At 35.9% G+C, this 27,635-nt stretch overlaps 1 protein-coding gene and 1 pseudogene across 3 annotated transcripts in view; one reads left to right on the top strand and one right to left on the bottom strand.

Annotated features, from left to right (window-relative positions):
- Window positions 1–277: 277 nt before the first annotated feature.
- LOC111140857 lies at window positions 278–999 on the top strand (annotated as a pseudogene).
- Window positions 1,000–4,771: 3,772 nt separating this feature from the next.
- Window positions 4,772–27,635, bottom strand: part of LOC111155043 (integrin alpha-V) — a 105,517-nt gene continuing 82,653 nt past the window's right edge. For all 3 annotated transcript variants that reach the window (XM_022515185.1, XM_022515261.1, XM_022515105.1), the window contains 13 exons: window positions 23,770–23,907; window positions 21,900–21,967; window positions 21,101–21,248; window positions 20,482–20,574; window positions 18,451–18,530; window positions 17,181–17,261; window positions 16,585–16,690; window positions 15,817–15,975; window positions 14,680–14,790; window positions 9,656–9,769; window positions 9,447–9,554; window positions 8,758–8,880; window positions 4,772–8,499 (listed from right to left, as the gene is read on the bottom strand). In XM_022515185.1, the coding sequence (XP_022370893.1) occupies window positions 8,404–8,499; window positions 8,758–8,880; window positions 9,447–9,554; window positions 9,656–9,769; window positions 14,680–14,790; window positions 15,817–15,975; window positions 16,585–16,690; window positions 17,181–17,261; window positions 18,451–18,530; window positions 20,482–20,574; window positions 21,101–21,248; window positions 21,900–21,967; window positions 23,770–23,907 (1,425 nt within the window). In that variant the 3' untranslated portion in view covers window positions 4,772–8,403. The remainder of the gene's footprint in view (window positions 8,500–8,757; window positions 8,881–9,446; window positions 9,555–9,655; window positions 9,770–14,679; window positions 14,791–15,816; window positions 15,976–16,584; window positions 16,691–17,180; window positions 17,262–18,450; window positions 18,531–20,481; window positions 20,575–21,100; window positions 21,249–21,899; window positions 21,968–23,769; window positions 23,908–27,635) is intronic.

The raw sequence follows: 27,635 nt of genomic DNA, 5'->3' as shown, positions 1-27,635 counted from the left end.
TACATTATAGTAACAATGTATGCTGACAGATGTTTACTAGACTTAATATGATGATCATTTTGCAATATGTACAAGTATCCAGTCATTATGTTGTACACCTGGAACTAATATAATATTAAATGTCAATTATACCTTATTTTAAAAAAAACAAAGAAACAAGAAAGAAAGAAAGAAAGAAACCAAATTTATCTACAGAATCAACACAATCCTTACCAGAATCTGAGATGACTTCTTTGTAGAAGTTGACAAACTGATTCTAAAATTCACATGGAGTTGCATGGGACCCCATATAGCCAAAACAGTCTTGAAAAATAAGAACAAAGTAGATAGCCTCGCTGGCATCCCAGCTGGCTATTGCTCTGTAGAACGCATAGATTTGGTCACAGCTGAAAAAAGTTTGCATGAAATTAATGGGAAACGTATTCTAGGAGCCACACCTGCAAAACATTTTAAACTAAACTCTGCCACTTACGGAAATAACCAGATAATAGCCCTGTGTACTCCCATTTTGGGGTGGGGTTGAGGGGGATAGTGGGATGTAGTATGGCTGATCACCAGCATCTGCCCGTCCTATTGAAGAGACAAGGTGGTTTTGAATCAGACAGGTTTTGGTTTTATGGAATTCATGGATGAACTTGTACAGAAGCAAACCCCAACAGGATGCCAGGGAACAGTGGGACTGGGGTCCAAACCAGTGCTTCTGAGTGCGGCAGTCACTAAAGGGAGCTATGTGAAGCCAGTGGAATATAATCAGTTGTCCATTTGTAGCTACAACCAGTGTTTCCAGCAGTACCAGAATACCATGCCTAATGGAGTTATGACTAGAACACAGGCAACAACAGCTAGAGTTACTCCCCAAATGGCTATCCCCAAAGCTGGACACGGACATAGGAAGAAGTTGGATGTAATGCCCCCAGTGACCCCAGGCCAGAGCTCAGTGTGGCTGAGGCCAACAAGGAGTTCATGGAACAGAGTAAGGAGCTGTATGTTCACTGGTAGTCTCTGTACAGTGTGTCTTCAGAGACCCCACCATGACATAGCCAAGACAAAAGACTAGCTAGAATGAACGATGTGAGGGAGAAGACAGAATCCTTTTCAAATAAATTGTTGTGAGAACTTTTACCTTTTTTAGAAATACGATTTTTGAATAGTCAGCGATCAACTATTCCTTAAATTATGACTATTCCTGCAATACTGCTGTTTTCATTTGATAATGAACCATTTCATTTGAGTTTGAAAGCCAAAGAACCACCCACTATTGAAGAGGACTGAGCAAGGTTGATATCTGTATTTTTTGGAACAAGAATTATTTACCCAGATAGGGCTACCCACACTCCTGGAGATAAAGACAGTTTAGGATTATTAGCCAAAGTGGATCATGTGATTCAAACAGTTAATAACACTCAGGTTTAGAGCCTTCTCAGGTGACAGGCATTGTGAGTCATTAAGATTACAGTAAGAATACCTGGGTTACGTGCCGTATGTCAAAGAGTGGGCAATTTCATCTGTGGCATTTCAGGTGACCATCCATGTACAAGCCCTCCAACCCCACTCTTGTGTCTCTTGTCCTTAATCATATAAATTCATTAAGCAAGTATAAATTTATAAAAAGAGAACTCAGGAAACCAGGACTTGATGATTTGCAAAATTCTCAACATATCTAGATTGTGCGATAAAATAATGAGGCTCATCCGATGACCAAGATTGAATGGACCTAGGAGAGGATGTGGAGTGGGTAAGGTGAAGAACTGAATTTGGAATATTAGAGGTGAGAAGAAGAGCCCATCTCTGTATGGTGGGCAAACCACATTCTCGGGGCTGTTACTGAACCACTGCTCTACTGAAGCTGCTTTAGGGTTCCCTTGGGAGGCTAGAGATTTCCAGTGGGAATAAGGTGAACTTAGTTTCCACTATGTCATCTCTGTTACTTGGGAATCACTGAGTACCTGTGGGATGATTGAGGAAAGACCCTTGAGTTTCAATTTGTGCCAGTAGTTTAATACCACACGGTGGTGAAATGCTTGGCTTTGGTTTAGTATTAAAGGTATTAGTCAAAGTCAACACTGGTATTACTAAGAAGTTGGAAATTCATTATTCTTTAATAAAGTCTTCCCTTTCATTTCCTCACTAAAGTATGCTGACAAATTCAAAATGATTCACTTGTCTGTCAGGTGATAATATCTCTGAATTTTGAAAGTGCTTATGTCACTTATAATCTCAAGAAGAATTTTAACTGCACTGTTCAAAGATGAGAAAATTTATAAGATACCAACTTTCTTGTCTCCCATGGGAAACTTACCATGTATCTTACACAAGATCAAGAATAATTTCTATTATTCAGGTGGAGAGCATAATTCTCCAAATAAAGTACTACTAGTATATATCATCTAGTAGTTTTTGTGAATAACCCTGTAGTCATTAATTTTCTGAATACAAAATTGGCTAAAAAGTAATCCCTAAAGATTCCATTTTGATACTCTAATATCTGAAAAATGGTATAGAAGTTAAAATTAGTTACTTTGAACAATTTTTTTAATACCATGAAGGCAAATTACTGTATAAAGTTCAAGTTCAAAATGTAAATGCTCCTTTTACTAAAACACCACCAATTAATGTATTTGTTACTTTTCAGGAAATAAAGCTGACAAGGGAAGTGAACCAGGGTGCAAAAGGAAATTAAACCACGTAACTCTAGGCAGTTCAGAACAGTTCAGAAAGTGAATAAAAATATCACTTGGAAACATACCAGTATTGTACCAACTAATATTCAGGCACCCCAGCCTATCCACTAGATAGTAACAAATCTATTTTATATAAAGGGTTACTAGGAATGTAGGCGGTCTTGCACAGCAGAAAGCACATGGGACTAAGAATTCGAATATATAAGCTTCAGTTACAATCCTGCCAGTACGAATTTGGACAAGAAATGAACTCTGGGCATCATTACCAGTATGTAGGGGTGAGGTTACCAAACCCCTTCTTTTTCTTTTTCTTTCTTTCTTTTTCTTTCTTTCTTCCTTTTTCTTTCTTTCTTTCTTTCTTAAGATTTTATTTATTTGAGAGAGAGTTAGAGAGAGAGCATGAGAAGGGTGAGTGTCAGAGGGAAAAGCAGACTCCCCACCAAGCAGGGAGCCTGACGCGGGACTCGGTCCTGGGACTCCAGGATCATGACCTGAGTTGAAGGCAGTTGCTTAACCAACTGAGCCACCCAGGTGCCCCAGGTGAACCCTTTCTAACTTGCAGTTTTTAGCTGTTGGACCATGATGCACATAGATAGCTTTTTAGTGATTGTCATGTTTAGGGTTCACTGAGCTTCCACAACTGTGTGATTGCTACATTTTACCAAATTTGACAACTTTTTAATTTCAAGTTAGTCTGTCTCCATTTTCTCTCTCCTCTGACTCCTTTTCTTTTACACCTAGATTGACCCAGAGTCACTGAGGCCATTTATTTTGTAATCCATACCACTAGCCCCCTGCCCCACTCCCGTGTGGTGCTTCAGTTTAGATGCATTCTATTGCTCTCTAAATTCACAAATTCTTCCTTTTCTTGATCTACTTTTTACCCCCCCCCCCCTCCAGTGAGTTTCTGACTTCAGATACTGCATTTTTTAGTAATGGAATTTCCACTTGTCTTTTACTAATTTCCAGTCTCTTCTGAAATGCCCATAATTTCCTTGTTTTTCTTGATTTTTAACATATTTATAATTGTTACTTAAAGTCACACCTGCTAAATTGTTTGTGGGTCTGTTCCTATTGACTTTTTTTCTCCTTTTCTCCCCTTCAAACTATGGGTAACATTTTCTATTCTCTCTGTCTCACACACACACGAAATTGTGGATGGAACATTGCAGTCTTTATACGCGGTCTTCCACTCAAATTAACTGCCTAAAGGAGCAAATGAATTACATGTGGATCACCTTAAATTTGTGAAATATTGGTTTTACGCTTTGTTAGAGGGGGCCAATGGCATTGCTATTCATCCTAGGGCTCATCAGTCAATCTTGGTGTGTAGTATTCATTCCTAAGGCATAGCTCCTCCAAGGTTTCAATGGAAAGACTGGGTGTTTCCAAGCTCTTCTCACTCCAGTCTCCAATTTCGCCAATCTCATTTCTCCTACAGTAGAAAGTAGCTGAATTAACTGTTCAGCTCTTCCAAACTTCCACCGGCTGTTTTCCTTTTGGGGCCCTTGGAGTCTCACTAGAGCAGGGTCATGGAAAGGGTCAGAAAAGGATTTGAGGGGAAAACATTCCTCCCTTCCACAATGCGGCTCCTTTCTTTCCTCAACTTTTATCTATGATGGCAGTCCCATCATTCCAGGAAAACAAGGGCCCTTTTCTGCTTGTATTCTATCCAACAGCAGAAAGTAACTTCCAGGAAAAAGGTGGTTCCCCTCTTTAATAATCAAATCCACTCCAGTTTCTGTCAAGCCGCTTTTACTAACTTCAGTGTTTTCAAAAAGGTTCCCCCCCCTTCTTTTGTTCATCACTTATCATTTTTATCTGATAAAAGCTACCTTGCCATTATTGGAAATGGAAACCCCTTTTAAATTTAAAAATGTCTATGATTCTGTGATTTGTAATTGGTGTATTTTAAACTTAGGTTCATTTTGCTCTTTTTGTGTTACCTTTTTTCAAAGAAATAACACTCATAAGGAATTCAGACTTTCAGAGAGACACCTCTTTAAGGTCATCATCCCCTTAGTCCATTATTGCTGGCTCATGTGATTAAAAAACAAAACTGTGATCACAAAGGAAAATATACACAAAAGTGGCACCATATGCTCAAGTTTATTGAACAGACACAAGTTACACATTGGAAACTAAGTAAAACACTGTACTGGTTTTTACTAAATCAAGTCAGCAAATGACAAGTTTTAGAAGACACGCGTTTTATGTCTCACCCAATGTGGGTGATCATAAGAGAAGCTAAACAAAGAAAATTACTATGTTATTAGGTAGCAAATTAATTTGATATACAGTTCCAAGTTAGTTTAAGATATTTCAAAGTGTTTCAAAACTAGTAGGGAATAGATCATGTCCAACCTGAAATAAAATGTAGAATGTATCTTTTAGGAGTAAATAACTTTGTTTGTATATCCATAGCAGAATCCCTCCTTCCTACTAACCAAAATTCTAATAAATTTAAATCTGTTTAGATTAGGTTTACTAAATTAACAATGACTCTGAAAATTATCTAGGTTTGGTTACATTGTTATATTGCACTTGAGAACAATGACAATGAGTATCAAGGATTTGGTACCTCTCCCAAGAAGCTCATTACATATCAGAAATTACAAAGAAATATAAGCATATATGCCTGGGGTTCAATGTCCAAACTAGCATATCAACAAATTAAAAGGGCTAGTCTCCAAAACACTGAGTATTAAGTTATTTTATTTGCCATTTTTGATCCTATATTCAATTTCTGAATTCCACATTTTTTTATTTGCCAAACTACCACATATACAAACTATCCAAGAGAACATACAAAGTGACATTAAGATAGGCAATGGTTATACACATGTATTTAAAAAATTCCAATTATTCTTCTTCTCCAAGCTTGGCACTGTGTTTTGCAACAAAAAAAGTGTCTATCAACTTACAGTTTGTTTGCCTTATATAAAGCAGCTGATCTATTATATACCGTACTTTTGCCACTGAAATCTCTCTTGGGGTCATCATTAACTATCACAAGTCTTTCATAGCCCTCTTAAGGAAGTCTCTTTTACTGTACTAAGTACAATCTCTTTTACTAATACTTCAATTTTCTTGTTATATGAAGTATTGATGAGAATTTACTATGAAGTAGTAGTTTCAAAACACAGGTAAAATTGTGGCACTAAAGTTTTAATTGTTTTATCTTTCAGAATTATGAAGACCTATATCATAACAGTCATCATCATAATAAAATAATAATTCATCCCAAGAGAAAGGTAAAGGGGAAAAAAAGAATATCCCTCACACAAAAGTTTCTCAAAATATCAATTCTGAAATAAATGCTTACATAAGAAATTGACAACAGAATCAATAGTTCTTACCAATATTAAATGCTTTAAATACTCTCTATCTCACTCATGTTTTTTAAAACTGATCAGATTATTAAAATTTTACACTCAAAATGGATTTTAATTCTCAATAAACCCTAAACAGTAGCAGTTAAAATGTTTGAAAATTAAGTTTTCATAGAACTATTGTCTGACATTTTAACCAAATATATTCACATGCTGCTTCAGGATAAAAAGAATCCCAATAATTTCCCAAATATTTTCCTCAGAGAGTAAGCTTCCAAATCATTCTTCTACCATATTTTTGTAGAGATATGCATTTTCATTTTTTAAAAGAAAATACTACTGCTTAAAACTACATTTCATAAAAGGGAACTTAAAACATCATGCTTCCAATAATAACATCCTTCAATCTCCCATACAAGATTATACCTTGAGATAGAGGCCATAAAAGGAACAGAACGTGCAAAAGTGAACAGTTAGGTTTTTTTAAAAGAGTGAATTTTATCCAACATATACTTTCAGGGATGACTACTATTAGATGTGAAAACAGGTAGTGAAAGTTGTCAACTTAGTGACTGTTTGGTGGCAGACCCTAGGATAAAACTATTTTTTCTTAAAAAACTTTAGACTCATTGGGTAGTAAAAATACTTAATGCATATGACTAAGATCTTTTAAGCTACTAATAAAATCTATACTACAAACCTATTAATTTTGAGATTCATTAAAGCGAAATAAATACAGGGTCTTGTCATGTTCTAACATATATAACATGTGTTCCTGTTTTATGAATACATTCTAGCTTAGCCACTTGTGTAAGGAATTAGAACACAAGATATGGCAAGATAAATTTCAATTATTTTTAAAACAGAAAAATATTCAATTATTTGAGGGAAATTATTTATCATTGCCTAATGAGGACAGCAGTTAAAAACCTATTAAACTCTCAATTTCTAAAGAATAACATGATGTAATTGCACAAAAATAGGTACAATTAGGAGTCATTCCCAGACCTTGAGGAACTGTGAATAAATCACATATTCCTCCAGAAGAATCATCACCCTACAGGCATATAAAACAACAACGTGCCACCTGTGCAATTTTTATATAAAAAAATCCTAAAAAAGTAATTTATGTTAATAAAACTATAGAAGTTTTAAAAGGCTCCCAGTAACCTGAATTACTTATAAAAGTAACTTTTATAGTTATTTTGATAGATGAGACTGGTTTTCCACATGATACTTTGTCGAAACTAAGGTAATACCCATATAAGTAGCATCATGCTATTTCTACAAGGAAACCAGCAAGCCACGTTAAGAATTTCAATTCCAAGCATTTCTTGTGGGGTTGGGAGGTTGGATGCAGGTTCCTGTAATTTGTAAAGATTCCTCATTGATCTTAGCCCATTCTCAGTAAAGTTTTGGAAATATAAGGAAGAATACATATATAGGAAGAAAATAAATTAATCTCAACTAAAAATCCTTGCTCTAAGAGCATACTACAAATAAGCAACTTTATCAAAGAACTACAGTCTTTTAATTTAAATGCTTTTTTTTGTATTGTAAATAGCTGGACTAATACAATGGAATACATGTACTTTGGAAACGATTCCCAAATGCATATGGCTTTAAGCATGATGATCAAACTATTAAACTATTACACAAAAGAGGCATTTCTGATCATAGAATTTTTAGTACAGGTTAGGTTAAAGGATTTGAAATAGAACCTAAACATACAAATTAAAATGTAAGGAAATGGACTGTGGATTAAACAAAAATTAAAATATAATAGCATGTACCCAATTTTTATACTAAAAATACTGTATCTTTACTATTACAGCAAAGAATTTGGATGGACCATGCTTTTTTTCTTTTTTTTTTTTAAGTTCTACAACATAGGTAATATTAAAATCCAAGTTCATGCAGTTATAAAGTTAGTAGCTTAAAAACTCAACTGTAGTGTAATGTATATTAACAATAAATTCCTGTACAAAAGATGTGGATCCTAAGGTCCAAATACGGATTGCTTTAAAACAACAAAAGCAACAACAAACAAAATCAACATACAAAATCAGAAAAAATAATTGTAGGAGGTACTATTTTATATAAAGTGGTAACTCAGGCCCTACATGTCTTATGTACATTGAAGAACTATCACTTGAAATTTTATTATTTAAATACCTAAAAACACAAGTCAGTGGGTGTGTATTACACGTACATCTGAACTTAATTATTTCAAAAAGGTTGACAAATATTGCTCTTGTTTTGTGGTTAATACCAATGGGCACCATCAGCAGTACAGTCTTGGAATTTTATTCTTTGCAAAAGAAACTGAAACTTATAATGAAGTCAGTGATTCTAATGGGTCAGGATGTAGCGTAACTTAAAAATCACAGTTAAGTTTCTGAGTTTCCTTCACCATTTTCATGAGGTTGAAGCTGTTCCCTTTCTTGTTCTTCTTGAGGTGGCCGAACACGTTTAAAAAAGCCCATCTGTTAGGTGAAGAAAAATGAACATTACTACCACATCAGTGAAGAAAATTAAAAGCACTAAGTGACTGTATTATCACCAAGAAAATTTGAGCAGCACCTCATACAACTTTTCTCCCTTCAAATATATTGTGCTTATCATGCATCATTAAAGTTCCCTTTCTTCCTTCCATTCTTTTCTATTCTTCCTCCTTTCCCTCCCTCCCATACCCTTTTCTTCTGCTTCCCCTTCCTGCTGCTCTTCCCAAGTCTATTACTTACTCTGTACATTACAAACACCAAAACAGCCAGTAACAGCAATCCTGCCAGCACTGCTAAAATGATCACCCACACAGGCACAGGCATGGGTGCGGGCTGAATGCCCCAGGTGACATTAGTGGTAACCTGTTTGGGGGGGGGAAAGGTTTTGAGTTTTAAAAATAGTTCACTAAATCACTCAACAAATGTCTGAATGCCTATTACATTTTGTTTTAATGGTATTCACATTTTCTTTTCTTGTATATGATAATTTGTGATTATGTATTTGGTACTGAAGCATGCACATACGCACATAAAATTCCCAACAGCAGGTTAACTTCAAGGTACCTCTGAAGTGACTTTTAAATAATTTTAAATAATTGAATATCCAGCTTTGATGTATTGGTCCCATTTTTAATCCTCAAATTATAGATCTTTAAAATCTTTCACCTTCACCTTTTATAGTTAATTTCCAACTTTCTAACTTCATGGGGAAACATTCCCCATGAAATCTCTTACATAGGGATGCTAAAGTAAAAAAATCTACCTTTAATAATTCTGGGGTGAGGGAGTTAAATAATATTTAACTAGGTTACAAGCCTACCAGGTAACTTTTACAATAGTTAGGGTGTCATTATTTAAAATAAAATAAAATAAAAATCTATGGCATTGAACGAGTACATTTATTCCATTTCCCCAAATCAATGACTTACTAATGTGGAGTTGAAGATATCCTCAATTGGAAGGTTCTTATAAGGAAATTCAATGACGTTAAAAGAAGCAGAGGACTTCAGAGAGTATGAATGATTCTGGTTTTCTTTCTGTATGGAAATGATAATGAAATGATTTCCAAGATGTGAGGCCTTTTTCATGTCTTGGAGAAAATGGATAGACTGCTGAATGCTGTTATCTGTCTACTTACATTCATAAAGGTCTCAGTCCACAGCAGGGACTTTACATACAGGATGGCACTCTTTCCTCTGTCTAGTCGTCCAACCTGGCAGACAATCTTCAGGCACTCAGCAACTCCACAACCCTGCCAAAACGAATTCTTCACTTACAAGAAAAGTAATGTTGTTTTATGTGAGGAATAAAGAGATGATCCAGATTCTTTTGCCTTATAAGAATAATATTTAAAATGATAGGCTAATCGTGGAGTCTATGAATGCTTTTTGTTAAAAGGGGTCAGTTTTAGGGGCGCCTGGGTGGCTTGGTTAGGTGTCTGACTCAGTCTCAGCTCAGGTCTTCATCTCAGGGTTGTGAGGTCAAGCCCCATGTTGGGCTCCAAACTGGGCATGGAGCCTACTTAAAAAAAATAATAAAATAAAAATAATGGGCGCCTGGGTGGCTCAGTGGGTTAAGCCGCTGCCTTCGGCTCAGGTCATGATCTCAGGGTCCTGGGATCGAGTCCCGCATCGGGCTCTCTGCTCAGCAGGGAGCCTGCTTCCCTCTCTCTCTCTCTCTCTGCCTGCCTCTCCGTCTACTTGTGATCTCTCTCTGTCAAATAAATAAATAAAATCTTTAAAAAAAATAAATAAAAAAATAAAAAAAAATAAAAGGGTTGGTTTTAATGTGATTTGTTATATAAAGATAAGATCTATAATATTAAAAGATGTATTTTTATGGCCAGAAGTCAACATTCTTCTAGAAATTAATATTCTTAGGTAAACCCAGAGCATGATGATTATATTAAGACATAAAAATCCGATCTTCTATGCCTATGGAAAAGAAAAGAACCAGAATGAATCTTAACAGCTATGCCATGTCAGACCCGTAGAAATCAAGTGGCATGCTGATGGTCTTTGCTACATTCAGTGTTTTTATCAATAACTGGAAGGCAGGCAGTCAAAGATAGGAAATAATGACCACCTTGCATGTGCTGGTCAAACTGCATTAGACCTGTCACATGCATAGTTACACAACAATGCTATCCAGTAAGTAGTACCACTAGTCGATGACAAGGAATAACCAAGTTTCCATGACCCAGGGAAGGGCATCTGTGAGAAGCTGGTAACTAACACCACACTTAATGGTGAAAGAAAAATGCTTTCCCCCTAAGATCAGAAACAAGACAACAGTGCCCACTCATGACACTTTTATTCAAATTGTCCAGAGGGCCCTAGCCAGTACAATTAAGCAAGAAAAAAATTAAATAAAAGGTACCCAAATTGGAAAAGAAGAAGTAAAGCTATCTGTTCACAGATGACAGGATCTTATATACAAAAACACTAAAGATCCACAGTAAAACTATTAGAGCTAATAAACAAGTACAGAAAAGGTACAGAATGCAAGACTGATATATAAATAACTTGTATTTCTATATACCAATAATGAAAATTCTGAAGATGAAATTAAGAAAACAGTTCTATTTAAAAAAGAGCATCCCGAAAGAATAAAATACATAGAAGTATTTTAACCAAGAAAGTGCAAGACTTGCATACACTTACTAGTACAAAATATTTTTAAAAGAAATTAAAGAAGACCTAAATAAATGGAAAGATACCTCATGTTCAAGAACTGTTAGACTTACTATTATTAAGATGAAAACACTCCTAAATTGTTACAGATCCAACAAAACTGCTACCAAAATTCCAACTACCTTTTCTGTAGAAATGATCAAGCTGATCCTAAATTCATATGGAATTGCAAAGAACCCCACATAGCTAAAGCAATCTTGAAAAAGAAGAAAATGTTCAAGGACTCACACTTCTCAATTTCAAAACTAACTACAGAGCTATAATAATCACAACAATTTGGTACTTGCATAAAGATACATGTATAGATCAAAATAAGACTCAGAAGTATAAAATTTAGAAAACCAAAAAACTTAGGTGTAAATGTTCAGGATCTTAGGTTAGGCAATGGTTTCTTAAATGGGACAGCAAAAGCAGAAGCAACAAAAGAAAAAAGTTTGACAAATCTGAACATCTTCAAATTAGAAAACTTTTTGCATCAAAGGGATACTATCAAGAAAGTGACAAGACAACTTACAAAATGAGAGAAAATACGTGCAACAATAGTTCTGAAAAGAGAAGTATCCAGAATATATAATTTTTTATGACTTAACAACAAAGTCAAACAACCCAATTTAAAAACGGGCAAAATGGGGTGCCTGGGTGGCTCAGCTGGATAAGTAACTGACTCTTTGTTTCAGCTCAGGTCATGATCTCGGGGTCATGGCATGGAGCCCTGTGTTGGGCTCCATGCTCAGTGTTGAGTCAGTCTTCTTGGGATACCTTTTCCCCTCTCCCACTGCTCCTCCCCCTCTTCTCTAAAATAAATAAATTTACATAAACAAACAAACAGAAATGGGCAGATGATTTGAAAAGACATTTCTTAAAAGAAGACCTACAACTCAAAAGATGCTAAACATCGTTAGTCATTAAGGAAATACAAATAAAGTCATAATGAGACACCACTTCACACTGACAAGGATGACCATAAAACAAAATAAAAAACAATTTTTTTTAAGGTAAGAGCAAGTGATAGCAAATGTGGAAAAATGGAATTGCTGGTTGAGAATAAAAATGGTGCAACCACTTTGGAAAAGTTTGTTGTTTCTCAAAAGTTAAACAGAGTTCCCATGTGACCCACCAAATGCACTCCTAGGTTTAATTCCAAGAGAACTGAAAACATATCCACACAAAAACATGTACATGAATGCTCATAATGGCACTACTGAGAGTAAATAAAAAGTAAAAAGAAACAATCTTAATGTTCGTCAACCAATGAACAGACAGACAAAATGTCATATATCCACAGAATGGAGTATTATTCAGCCATAAAAAATGATTGAAGTACTACTCTATGCTATAACATGGTGAACCTTAAAAACATTACACTGAGTCAAAGAAGCCAAACACGTAAGATCACGTATCATATGATTTCATGTATATGAAATGTCCAGTACAGACAAATCCTTAGAGACAGAAAGCAGACCGGTGGTTGCCGGAACTGGTAACAGTTCCAGAAGAATGGACAGTGACTATGTAATGGGTACAGTATTTCTCTTTGAAGCAATGAAAATGTTCTGGAATTAGATAATGGTGCTGGTTGCACAATGTCATGAATATACTAAAAATCACTCAATTGCATACTGTAAATTGGTCAAAATGGTGAATTTTATATCATGTAAGTTTTATCTCAATTTTTTAAAAACGTAGTTCTATAGGAGGATAACGTACAGAATGAAAAGTGGGGTAGGGGTTAAAAGTAATTTCTATTTCACATGGGTTGGTGAGGGAAGTCCTGTCATAATCTGCCATTTAAGGACACTGGAAAGAGATGGGAAAATAAGCCACGGGTTTATCTGGACAAAGAGCATTTCCCCTAAAGAGCATTCCAGGCAGATGGGGAAATATTTTCAAAGCCTGGATGCAGAAACATGTTTGGGTATGTCTATTTAATGAAAAACTAAGGTGGCCAAAATATGAGGAGCAGAGTAAGGAGAGAAAACGCAGCCAGCAAGTTCTAAGGGCCTAGATCTTGTTGGGCTTAAAGGCTTTACATGCTCTGGCTTCCTCTCTGACTTATATGGGAAGGCACTGGATTGACATGACCTCTTCACCATTTAAAAAAATCACTATGGTTCCTATTTGGCAAATAAACTGTAATGGGGGGAAAAGACAAATATGGAGTCCAACTAGAAGTCTGGCAATAATCCAAGTGAGAGAGGAAGGTAGCCTGGGTAAGGCTGTAACAGTGGTATAGCTGCTGAGAAGGGGCCAGATTTAGGTCAAAGTAGGTACTGATAGCATTTGCTAATATACAGGATGTGAGATTCGAAAGAAAAACAGGAGTCAATCACAATTCCCAGGTTCTGGACAATGAATTACTAAGATGTGGAACACTGTAGGAAGAGCAGAGTCGGGAAAACTCAGGGGTACATTCTTGGGATTAAATTTAAGATTACTAATAAATATTTAAGAGGAGTTCCAGTAGGCAGTTGGATAATGGAGTCTGAAGTTCAATGCCTGGGATCGGATTAGGAATATAAATTGAAGTCATCCACACAGAGACAGTACTTATAGCCACGAGAGTGAGTAACATCCTCTAGTATAGCACTGTCTGATCAGAGCTTCCTACAATCATGGAAATCATCAGTATGGAGATATCTCTGCCTCCCAAAGCAAGAGCCACATGTGGCTACCTGAAATGTCCCTGGTGTCTATAGTATTGGAAGGCAGAGATCTAATGAATGAATGTACATGGAGTAGGTAAGAAATCTGAGATGTGAGCCCTGGAACACTATAGAATTAAAGGTTGGAAGTGAAGAATAAGAAGTAGCATAGTTTTGACAGGCAAAGAGCCAAGAGAGCCGTGTCTCGGAAGTGAATGAGGAGTGATGGCACAAGAGAGGAAGTGACGAACAGGGCCAAAAGTCACTGAGAGATGAGGCAGATGAAAACTAAGAAGACCTATGGAATGTGGTGACGTGAATGTAATTGGTGTTTGCTAATGAATATAAACACTATACTGGATTCCCCACTAGCTGATGGTTTGCAGATCTGTTAAATTTCAAAAACGTAAATGATAAGCCATATTATAACATTGTATTCCTTACACAGACTAACTCAACAAAAGTTGATCATAATGCTAATTATTCTTGTAATTCATTTTTGTTGAGGCCTCCTGGGTTTTTCTCCCAATACTGCACTAAAGCCTTCAAGATTAGGATGAGGTCAGGAAAGAGATCAGTTGGAGTACAGCTAGAAAAATAAATTGGAATATAAAATACTTTATTACCATCTATAAAGATAGATTATTTGAAGAAAATCTGGCATTAATTTGACTAGGAACAAGGAAAATAAGAGGAATGAATAGTATAAAAATATATGTGGTTCTTCCAAGCACAGCTGTTGTTATTTTTGAAGCGTTCTTTGGCATCGGTTCTATAATCACATATTTTTAAATGTTTAAAGTGCTTGTTGTTGAAGTGGCACTTACCAAAGTGTGAACATCTCCTTCACTGAGGGTGAGATCCCGCTTGGTGATGAGATGGTTCCGGTCCCCTTGCCCAGGAACTGTGTCATTCTTTTCGGCTTGTGAATTTGAGATCTAGGATTACAGAGAAACTGGTGATATATAACAGTGGAAAACATTTTTGCATTGATGTTTTGGCATAAACCGTTATATGTGATTAAAACACCGTGGCTGAAAACGTGTTAGGACAAATTTACCACTTAGTATATGGTAGAAAGTAAGCAGAGAGAGTCCTTAATATATGGAAAGTTACCTCTGCCTATCTATGATTTTCTTCTTCCCTTGCATAGCTAGGGGAGACATGGATAAAACACAAGGGAACAGCCTGAGATTTCATGGTGCACAATTGTGATAAATGTCAATCATGAATATATATCATTTCAAAAGAGCCTTTTGTTCTGTTTTCTTAACTTTCCTTAGTCCAAATTGGGCAATAGCTTCTTATCCAAATACATGTGCTAGGATGGAGAGGACTACGTGCAAAAGTACAGAATTCCACAAAATGACATTTTTCTAAGTCATGGAAGTCAAAAGAGCCTGGTTAAGTAAAATGTTAGATCTTTTTCCACAGACAAAAATTTGAACAACAAAACACCCCTGTAGCAATATCATATGTGGATAAACCACAATGCAATGGAACCAAAGTCGAACTGGGTCTCTTACTTATTTATTAAATAAATAAATGATTCAATAGGATTTCTCAGAGTAAGGAATTAATCCTTGCTTGTTATACAAATAAACAATTTAATCCTTAGTGTACTGGTTATGAAGTAAAATATTTTTGTAGAATGGGTTTGTGTTATTAAAATAATTGTTTTATTTTGGGCACCTGGGTGGCTCAGTCGGTTAAGTGTCTACCCTCCGCTCTAGCCGTGATCCCAGGGGTCCTGGGATGGAAGTCCTGCATCGGGATCCCTGCTTTGCAGGGAGACTGCTTCTCCCTCTACCCCTCCCCCTTGCTCATCTCTCTCTCATTCTCGAATAAATAAATAAAATCTTCAAAAATAAATAAATGTTTTATTTCATACATTTCTCTCATAGATCTAGAAAGAAAAAGCATTAAATATCATCATAATAAAAAATTGCTATTAAGCACATTACCTTAATTCTCAAAGGGTTGATCTCCATATCTGAAGTGCAGTTCATTGGCCCGTCAATTTCATATTGAAGGATGTATAACAAAGTATTATTGTTATATTTGTAAGGCCACTGAAGATTTAGCATTGCCTTGCTGAATGAACTTGGACCATTGTTTCTCAACTAATGGGGAAAAGAAAATGTAAATACTTTGGGCAAAAATCTATTCCTTAATCCTCCCCCTACACCAATTTTAGCTGAATTACAGCAGAGGTTCCATAGTTACTCTGACATTACAACATGATCATTACTGGCCAAAGGAGATCAAACTCAGCACTTGTCTCTACTATAGGGCGGTATATGTCAGGATAAAAATATATAACAAGAGGAAAATAGGAGAAAGTTTTCAAATGAAAGATGGCATAGAAAATTTTCTTTCTGTAGGAAGAAAATTCTGATGATCTGCTACAGACACTTTCAATTTTTAGTTAGAACCTCAAAACATCCATATGAAAATACTCAACGATGATCTATTGCTTTTATTCAAGTAGAATTAACTGGTTTTAGATAACAATTTGTATAAACTGCATTCTTTAACCACTTGAAGCTACTTGTCTTTAAAAAAGGAACTTCTGAATAGGGAAACAATTCAAAGAAAGTTCTGATACATCCTTAAAAAAACAATGCAGTTTATATAATCATTATGCAGATTTGGTTTTTTATAAGTAGCCTATCTGTTCTTCTCTTTAAAGGCTCTCTACCACGTATCAGTTAAAGCTAACAACGGCAAACCTCATAGATATGCTGAACAACTGGCCCAACATCTTCTTCAGTCTCAGGGTTCTCCTTATGCTCCCAGTTTGGAATTGGAAGAAAGATATGATCAGGACTTGAAACTCTAAACAATGACCAAAGAAAACCTACCATGAATACCAAACTGATATGGTCAGTTCATTTTCAAAAGTACCCTGTATCCAAATGAATCAAATCATTACCAATTAAAAATATACATATTTAAAAGAAAAAAGGCTGTATGTATATGTGAACATCCACACATACCTACACAAAAACTACTCATTACTGAATCTAATGTAATAGGTGAATTGGCAAATGAAGTCGCATAAAAGTTCAACACACTTATTTTGTGCCTGCTGTTGCCATATCCGGTTTATTTCCAGAGGTTACCAAATAAATATTTGGGGCTTTGGAATACACCTAGGACCTTATTTCTACAGAAGCTATAGCGCTAGTAAAACTACCATGAAACTTGGAGGGATACTTCCCGCAAGAAGCTACTGAGCCTCATAGTTGCTTTTAAAAAGTAATTGCATTTTAAAGCAGTTTAAATCTCACAAGAATGAGACACTCAACTCAGTCATCATACTGACCCTCTTATCTCAACAGCAGCTAAGACAGCTAGGTCAGCTCTGTAAGAAACAACTGGGCTTACTTTGTCAAAGAGATTGGAGCTGAAAAAGAAAAAATACACATTTAGGCCTGAACTAAGCATGATCATCATCAAAGACATACAGAGGGAAATGCAGTGAAACGAAAAATGAACAAATTAAAAGCAACAAAGAAAGGAAAAAACTACTAAAATGATTTTCATTGGCATTTAATTCCAAAATGACCAAATTTTACTTCTTTTACTTTTGTTTTACAAGCTCAAATCTCAAATTATTCTTAGGATAGAAATATTGATTTTAAAAATGGCATAATAAAAAATGAAAAACATATTTTCTACAAAGATGTTCATCACAGTTTGAAAAAAAAAAAATTAGAGGCAGGGGTGCCTGGGTGGCTTAAGTGTCCAACTCTCAATTTCGGCTGAGGTCATGATCTCACGGTCATGAGATGGAGCCTGGATTTGGCTCCATGCTCTGCACAGAGTCTGTTTGAGAGTCTTCTTTTTTTTTTTTTTTTTTTAAGATTTTATTTATTTGACAGACAGAGATCACAAGTAAGCAGAGAGGCAGGCAGAGAGAGAGAGGAGGAAGCAGGCTCCCTGCTGAGCAGAGCCTGATATGGGACTCGATTCCAGGACCCTGGGATCATGACCTGAGCCAAAGGCAGAGGCTTTAACTCACTGAGCCACCCAGGCGCCCCCTGCTTGAGATTCTTTCTCTCCCTTTGCCCTTCTGTCCGCTTGCTTGGTCTCTCTCTCTCAAAATCAATAAAATCTTAAAAAAAAAAACTGGAGGCAACTTAAATGTCCACCAATAAGGAAAATGGTTAAACATATAGAGACGTGTTCAAGTAAAATAAGAATCTTATTCTGTAGAAGAAACTGATATAATATGATATATAACAAAATGTTCACAGGGGTATCTATGAGTAATTATTGTTTTCTATTTGTTTCTAGATTTTCCATATTTTTAGTATTTATGACATTAATATATTTATACAAAACAATGAATACTATTTTATTTTTAAAAATGATAATCAACCTTGAAAAGTGAACACCAAAAACATTATAAGTGAAATTTTTAAAATAAAATTAAAAAATAAAAATGATAATAATAATAAAAATGATATAGTCAAGTACTGAAATTTCAGCCTACTCTATTCCATAACATTCAGAATATATTACATAATATGTTTATAACAAGTAACATTTCCTCAGTAGTTATTACAAACTGAAAAAAGTTGTTTCCATACCTTTGGATCTGTAAATCGAATTTCACAGAAGTATCCATCTCTGATTGCTGGTGCACACTGAAACGAAGACCAGCTAGGAGCTGAAGAGGGAGGAAGAGATAGCACTGTATTAATTAAAACAATGTCTAATCAGTGAAATTTAAATTCCAATGTCCAAATATAAAGAGTTGTTCCAAAAGAGGGTTTTTCTGAGCTTATAATAAAACTGAAAACACTCTAACAGAGATAATTAAATCTGATCTTCTATTGAATCTCTTTTATTTAAGATACATGGGCCAATCATAAAGGAACCTACTTAACAATTATTAACATAATTTTATGTACTCATAATAATACCTAATATTAACTTTATAAATAATACAAAAGTGAGTATCTGTTGATTCAGTGACAGTACAGCAATTCTGCACACTGATTTGGTGACAGGAAATTAACAACTGAACTTGTGTTAATGGAGCAGAAAGGAAGAATGAACAGATTTAAAAAGTGAGAGAACCTCGCTTACACAAGGCTTGAGAGGTAGGGTTAGAGCCAGAACTTCTCTATGCCTATCACAACTCCACTAACAATAATCATCCTAATTCCTGCAGGGGAACATTGTTCTTTTTTTTTTTTTTTTTAAGATTTTATTTATTGATTTGACAGAGAGAGATCACAAGTAGACAGAGAGGCAGGCAGAGAGAGAGAGAGAGAGAGAGAGAGAGAAGCAGGCTCCCTGCCGAGCAGAGAGCCCGATGCGGGACTCGATCCCAGGACCCTGAGATCATGACCTGAGCCGAAGGCAGCGGCTTAACCCACTGAGCCACCCAGGCGCCCGGAACATTGTTCTTAAAGAAAATAACTGGGACTCCTGAGTGGCTCAGTTGTTAGAAGTCTGCCTTCCGCTCAAGTCATGATCCCAGGGTCCTGGGATCGAGCCCCATGTCAAGCTCCCTGCTCAGCAGGAAGCCTGCTTCTCCCTCTCCCACTCCCTTTGCTTGTATTCCCTCTCTCACTGTCTCTGTCAAATAAATAAATAAATAAAATCTTTTTTAAAAAAAGAACTGAGCTAACAGGGTAAGAGAAAGCAGGCTTCTTGGGGATTATTTATGATACACAAAAATGGAACTTCTGGGGGGACTTCATCAAACCACCTCTCACTTTATAAAGCCTGGAGCGGGCCACTTGAAATAACTTGAAATTATCTACACTGGATGCAGGGCTCGATCTCATGACCCTGAAATCATGACCTGAGCTGAAACCAATAGTCAAATACTTAACTGACTGAGCCACCCAGGCACCACCACAAGGTTTATTATTTATATTCACTATGCTGTGCATTATACCTCTAAGGCTTATTTACTATTAGTTGCCAAGTCTGTACCTTTAAATAATAATCTAACAGGAAAGATAAACAGATCTTCAGATTACCAAAATCTTTGTACTATAATTAAATTTTATAGAAAAAGTAGCAAGAAAAAAAGTAAGATGAAATATACTCCCATTTTTCCTTGATACTAAGAGTTCTCTAGCTATATGTTTGTTCACTTTTTAGAGCATTTCAGAAGCAGACCCATTGACTGCATTTTCTCAAACTCTTGGGCTCCCTTCTCCACCTCAAGGGGAGCCTGATCCAACTAAGATGCTCTTTAATTCTATTTGGGACGATGATAAAGTTTCAAATTCATGAGATAATTCTATCACACTTAATAATGAGAGTCTTGGTATCTGTCGGATTGGCTTTAAGGATTCATTAAATCATTTGGTAAAAATATCAGAGTTACAATTTTAGTCCTTAGTTTAACCCATGTTCTCAATCCATTTAGTAAAATGAAGGCAGTGTAAACACTGCTTATTGAATACAGTGTAATAGCGCAATCCATTATTATATTTTCTCAGTTATAATCAAACTCTGATAATCGTTACATTCTAAATTGAAACCAATTTACAGAGACATTCTGAAATATTTATAAAAAAATTTCTGTGGAAAAACCCACAGAAAAATATGCTTTTTTCTTTAAAAGAAAAAAAATCCATTTAGTTAAAATATCTTACTTGAGTTCCAGCCTTCATTGGGTTTCCAAGATCACATACCACCTGGCGGGTTTGGTTTTCTGTCTTAAATGCACAGGAAAGTCTTGCTAAGGCCTTTGACAGCCAAAAAAAGGGAGGGGGGGAGATTGAAAGGAAAATAAATTAATGACCCCCAAAAAACACACTAAAAATTCCTAGACAACATCATGCAGTTGCATAGTTAAGCTTCTTATTTTAAAAATATATCCATCCATTTGAGCAAATGGGGAGTGGGTATGGGAGAAGCCAGAATTGTGTACAACTGCCACATATGAATGTAAAGGTATTTCTAAAAGATCCCTAGGGGATTTAGACACATAACCTTATTACCCCTAACAAATTATTTGATGGACAGGCTAGGACACTTTATCTATCTGACCTTGTTTCAGGCACTTAGCTAGCAATTCTAAAAACGTCCCATCAATGCATTATGCAAAGTATTAGGCTTGAAAGGAATTATATAAGACAGGCACTCTACTGCCTAGCAATTTAGCCTTAAGTAGAATGGCTAAGCTTGTACTACACTAAATAGGGGAGTAACTCATTAATGTTAATGAGATCTATGAGTGCGTTTTAATTTTTAAAGAGGCAGTGTGCTTACTTCACTATTGCGGACAACCCCGATGAAATCAGCCTGCGGGGGGATGGAAACGATGAGCTCAGCTTCATAGGCACCTTCTCCTTGATTCTGAGCCTTAACAATTAATGTCAGAGGATTGTCGTCCCCAATATAAATCTTCTTTTGATCACTACAAGTTAATACAAATCTAGACAATGAAAAAAAAACTGCACGGGGAGAGCATAGTTGTTCAAAGAAACAAAAGAAATATATAGCACTGACATGTTCAACAGTGTCTCAAGATATTTTAAGCCTATTTCACGGCTCAACAGAAAACTGGAAATAGCACACTGGATGCAAATCCAATGCTTCTTTAAGGAAAAGAAGAATTAATGCCACTAATAGATCACTACCAGTCATATCTATTGAAGTAATTTTATATCTCTTTGTAGGTACTTATTAATTCCCTGAATTTTTTTCTAAAAGCTGAATTAATCACTGTCATGATTCTCAAAATATTCTTTAAAATTTATATACCATAAAATACTAAACAGATTCCTGTAGTTAACAGGGTATCTACAATGAAATATATTTTTAAGAGATATTACTTTGTAACACTGCTCATCCTGCATGGAAATAGATTTGTCAACCTAGGCAAGTAGCAAAAACAGTGCTTATTTTTTCAAAGTTCAATAGTGATAGTTTTACTACTACAGAAAATCATGAATTATCCTCCTTTATAACTAGTTCACATTAAAATATACTATTGCTTTGAACAGAAAAGTGTGTTCTTCCATTTAAATTTCTTGTTATACTGTTTAATGTTTGGAGCAAAACTTACCTATCTACAGAAACTTCCAATTTGGGTTTGCAGACATTGTCTTCACCACAGTCAAGCAGAATATGGGCCTAGAAAAAAGCATTTTATTGTTTCTGCATGAAAAAATACCAAGGTAGGACACATACGCAGTGTAAATCAATATAAATCAATGTATATGTAGGTATACGTGAGTATACATAAACACACATATATTTATATACACTCATCAACCTGTTTGCATACCTAAATGTAAAAAATATCATGGCTGCTTTTTTAAAAAGATGTATTTATTTTAGGGACAGAGAGAGAGACAAAGAATCCTCAAGCAGACTTCCCACTGAGCGCAGAGCCCAGTACAGAGCTCGATCCCGGGACCCTGAGATCATGACTTGAGCTGAAATCAAGAGTCGGATGCTCAAACGACAGCTGCCTAGGAGCCCCATGGCTGCTTATTTTTAAATAGGTCAGTGTAGCTAGTCAAGAATGAAAAAGAAGAAAAACACTCATAGCATATAATACAATTAGCTGGAACATTTTAGTTCTATCTCAAATTAAGTTGTTATGATTCTGGAATGAAGTGTTATACAGAAGAGAAAGTACAGTCAAGAAATGAAGATTTGAAAAAAAAAGAAGAAGAAAAGAAATGAGGATTTAGCATGAACCTGCTGCTGCTAGCTAAGTTGCATGATCTTGGGAAAAACAAATTTCCCTTTCAGAATTTCTTGTTGCAGACTATGCCTCTGTCAACATCATGGAAATATGGCTGCAGAGTGTAAAAGAATCAGGAGCTATGGGCACATGGAAGCAATTCTGATGGGCACACCAAAAGGAACGGAAACTGGACAAAATGAGTCCAGCATATTCGTGGCCATTTGGAAGGAGATGAAGGAAAAGGGACTAGAAGCACTGAAATTAACCAATCCAGGATGGATGAAATAAACAAAAAAACCTGAATTTTCTCCATTTAGATCTGGAGGCTAGAGCAGTATGGAAAATCCAAAAAAAAGAAATAGTGGGAAGTAGCAGAAGAGGTTGGGCAGAATATGAAAAGAAGGAATCTCAAATTTTTAAAAGAAGAAAGAAGAAAAAGAAGAAGCCATTCCTCATCTATTGTTAATATTCAAAAAACTTCAAGCCCAGGGACAGACAAAAAGAAGAGAGAAAATGATTTAAAGGGGGAAAATAATGAAAGGATTCCTCTTCTAAGTCACAAGGGATATGCAGAAGAGAATAAAATTGCATGACACAGATCTTAACTGTCAATTTAACTGGAATGAAACAATATACATGAATTAATTAAATGACAGAGATGTAAGAGGTTGCATATGTGTACACATATACTATTTTTTTTTTAAGATTTTTTATTTTTTTATTTATTTGTCAGAGAGAGAGAGGGAGAGAGAGCGAGCACAGGCAGACAGAATGGCAGGCAGAGGGAGAAGCAGGCTCCCTGACGAGAAAGGAGCCCGATGTGGGACTCGATCCCAGGACGCTGGGATCATGACCTGAGCCGAAGGCAGCTGCTTAACCAACTGAGCCACCCAGGCGTCCCAATTTTTTATAATTAAAATGTAAAGCTAAGAAAACATAGATATAAAATTTGTTTATCAAAAACAGTAAAATAGTATGTAACCAGACTGGCACTTTGTTTTCCTTGAACTGTTTTACTATTTAATGTGTATGAAACATGACCCTGCTTTCTCCGCATATAACTAAATTCTGAGTGGCTTCAAATATATCTGACCCAAAAATTCGGATTCTTTCCTCTGACTTCTTTGACTAGAAACCCAACATTTTAAAAGCAATCCCATATGATATTTAAAAAGATGAAGTGTAAGACTTTAAAAAAATTAAAGTATAAAATTAGCGACAAGTGGAGATAGTACAGTACCTGTCGACTAACGTTGGCAGGAGTGAACTGGTTAAGAATGGGTTGCAAGCCTGTCGCATCAGCAGCTGTTCTGTAATCCAACCGATACTCCATAAAAACGGTAATTGGAGTGAGTTTGTCTCTAAATTCAGATTCATCCTAGAAACAGAAAAGCTCCTAATTAATGATAATACCAATCTATGACATCAAACAATCTAGAGAAATTTCTAAGTGTAAACACAAAGCCAGCCATATTCAACCCTGATCCAATTCTACCAGAATTCTGAAAAACTACACTTATGTAAGAATAAGAGTATCCAAAAAGATTTGTTATTCAGTGAGAACCCTTAGTTTTTGTTTATAATAGAATACTGGATTCATACAAAAATATTTAAGGCATGTTAAAAAAACAGGTGCTCCACAACCAAAATAACTAGAATATTACCAATAATGCTTAAGGTACCCAGGAGTTCCTTATCGTTTCTTCTCAGAGGTTACCACCATCCTACATTTTAAGTACAATCATCCCTGTTTTCAGTATTTCACTATATTGTATATTTGTCCTTAAAAATTATATTTTTCAGTTTGCTTTTCCTTTTTTCCAGATTATTTCAAACAAAGGTCATATGTATTCTTTTGTGATTTGCTTTCTCTTCAAGACCCTTGTTAAGATTCATCCATGCTGTTGGAAACAGCTGAAGTTAGTTTTCACTATTGAGTAGTATCTCATCAAATATTAAACTCATAATATAATTACTCATTCTCCTGTCAAAGGTTATTTGAATTGTTTTGGGCTTTTTGTTTTTGCTATTACAAAAACAAAAACAAAAAAAACAAATTCTACATAGTGGCAAGTAGATTTTTGAGCTCTAGAAAATCATACCATATTATTTTCCTAAGTCTTTACAACTTACACTGCCATCAGCAGTGTGTAAGAATTCCATTAATTCACATCATGACCAACAAACAAGTACTTGCAGACTTTGTTTGAATGTAAGATGATGGTATTTGTTCATATAAATTTTTTTTGCTTTACATTTTTAAAATTTAAATTAATTAACAAAGAGTATATTATTAGTCTCAAAGGTAGAGTTAGGTGATTCATCAGTCTTATATAATACCCAGTGCCCATTACTTCACATCCCCTTCTTAATGTCTACCACCCAGTTACCCTCCCCCATCAGAAAACCTATGATTAAAGCTCTCTTATGGTTTGTCTCCCTCTCTGATTTCATCTTATTTTTCCCTCCCTTCTCCTATGATCCTGTGTTTTGTTTCTTAAATTCTGCATATCAGTGAGATCATATGATAATTGTCTTTCTCCAACTGACTTATTTCACTTAGCATACCATTTAGATCCATCCATGTCATTGCAAATGGCAAGATTTCATTTTTTGATGCTGAGTAGTATTCTGATGTATATATATACCACATCTTTATCCATGCATCTGTCGATTGGCACTGGGGCTCTTTCCACAGTTTAGCTATTGAGAACACTGCTGCTATAATACACTGGAGTTCAGGTGCCCCTTCAGATCACTACATTTGGATCCTTGGGGTAGATACCTACTAGTGCTATTGCTGGGTCACAGGACAGCTCTATTTTCAATTTTTTAAGGAACCTCCATTCTGTTTTCCAGAGTGGCTGCACCAGCTTGCATTCCCACCAACAGTATAAGAGGGTTCCCTTTTCTCCACATCCTCACCAACATCTCTCATTTCCTGACTTGTTCATTTTAGCCATTCTGACCTGTGTGAGGTGGTATCTAACTGTGGTTTTGATTTTTATTTCCCTGATGCCGAGTGACGTGGAGCACTTTTTCATGTGTCGGTTGGCCATATGGATGTCTTCTTTACAGAAGTGTCTGTTCATGTCTTCTGCCCATTTATTGATCAGATTATCTGTTCTTTGGGTGCTGAGTTTGACTAAGTTCTTTATAGATTCTGGACACTAGTCCTTTATCTGATAAGACATTTGCAAATATCTCCACCCATTCAGAGGGCTATCTTTTGGTTTTGTCAACTGTTTCCTTTGCTGTGTGAAAGCTTTTTATCTTAATGAAGTCCCAATAGTCAAGTTTTGCCTTTGTTTCCCTTTCCTTTGGACTTATATCTAGCAAGAAATTGCTGGACTAAGGTCACAGAGGTTGCTGCCTGTGTTCTCCTCTAGGATTTTGATGGATTCCTGTCTCACATCGAGATTGTTCATCCATTTTAAGTCTATTTTTGTGTATGCTATAAGGAAATGGTCCAGTTTCATTCCTCTGGCATGTGGCTGTCCAATTTTCCCAACACCATTTGTTGAGGAGACTGTCTTTTTTCCACTGGATGTTTTTTCCTGCTTTGTCAAAGATCAGTTGACCATAGAGTTGAGGGTCCTTTTCTGGGTTCTCTATTCTGTTCCACTGATCTAGGTGTCCATTTTTGTGCCAGTATCATATTGTCTTAATAATTATACCTTTGTAATAGAGCTTAACTCCAGGATTATGATGCCACCAGCTTTGGTTTTCTTTTTTCAACAATTCCTTTGGCTATTCAGGGTCTTTTCTGGTTCCATACAAATTTTAGGATTATTTATTCCAGCTCTGTGAAAAAAGTTGATGGTATTTTGATAGCAATTTCATTGAATGTATAGATTGCTCTAGGTAGCATAGACGTTTTAACAATATACGTTCTTCTACTCCATGAGCATTGAATGTTTTTCCATTTCTTTGTGTCTTCCTCAATTTCTCTCATGAGTGTTCTATATTCTTCTGAGTACAGATCCTTTGCCTCTTTGGGTAGGTTTATTTCCAGGTATCTTCAAGTTTCTGGTCCATCTGTAAATGGGATCGACTCCTTAAATTCTCTTTTTTCTGGCTCATTGTTAGTATATAGAAATGCAACCGATTTCTGTGCACTGATTTTATATCCTGCCATTTTGCTGAATTCGTGAACGAGTTCTAGCAATTTTGGGGTGGAGTCTTTTGAGTATTCCACACAGAGTATCATGTCATCTGCGAAAACTGTGAGTTTGACGACTTCTCTGCCAATCTGAATGCCTTTTATGTCTTTTTATTGTCTGATTGTTGAGGCTAGGACTTCTAGTACTGTGTTGATCAACAGTGGTGAAAGTGGACATCCCTGCCATGTTCCTGACCTTAGGGGAAAAGCTATCAGTTTTTCTCCATTGAGAATGATATTCTCTGTGTGCTTTTTGTATATGGCTTTTATGATATTGACATATGTTCCTTCTATCCCTACACTGTGAAGAGTTTTGATCAGGTGTATCTAGAAGATCATATGGTTCTTGTCCTTTCTTATATTTATGTGATGTATCACATTGACTGATTTGTGGATGCTAAGCCACCCTTGCAGCCCAGCAGTAAATCCCACTTGGTTGTGGTGAATAATCCTTTTAATGTACTGCTGGATCCTACTAGCTAGTATCTTGGTGAGAATTTTTCATGCATGTTCATCAGGGATATTGGTCTGTAATTCTCCTTTTTGCTGGGGTCTGGTTTAAGGTTCAAGGTAATGCTGGCCTCACAGAGTCTGGAAGTTTTCCTTCCATTGCTATTTTCTGAAACAGCTTCAGAAGAATAGGTATTAATTCCTCTTTAAATGTTTGGTAGAATTCCCTTAGGAAGCCATCTGGTCCTGGACTCTTGTTAGAGGAGATTTTTGATTATTGCTTCAATTTCCTTCCTGACTGTGCATCTGTTCAGGTTTTCTATTTCTTCCTGCTTCAGTTTTGGTAGTTTATTTATTTCTGGAAATGCATCCATGTCTTCCAGATTGCCCAATTTGTTGGCATATGGTTGCTCATTATATGTTCTTATAATTGTTTTATTTCTTTGGTGTTGGTTGTGATCTCTCCTCCTTCATTCATGATTTTATTTGGGTCC

Source organism: Enhydra lutris, unplaced genomic scaffold, assembly GCF_002288905.1.
Source record: "Enhydra lutris kenyoni isolate GAN:26980312 unplaced genomic scaffold, ASM228890v2 scaffoldscaffold1, whole genome shotgun sequence".
Classification (NCBI taxonomy): Eukaryota; Metazoa; Chordata; class Mammalia; order Carnivora; family Mustelidae; genus Enhydra; species Enhydra lutris.
Note: the sequence above shows the minus strand (reverse complement) of the source record. Positions and strands in the feature narration are given on the sequence as shown.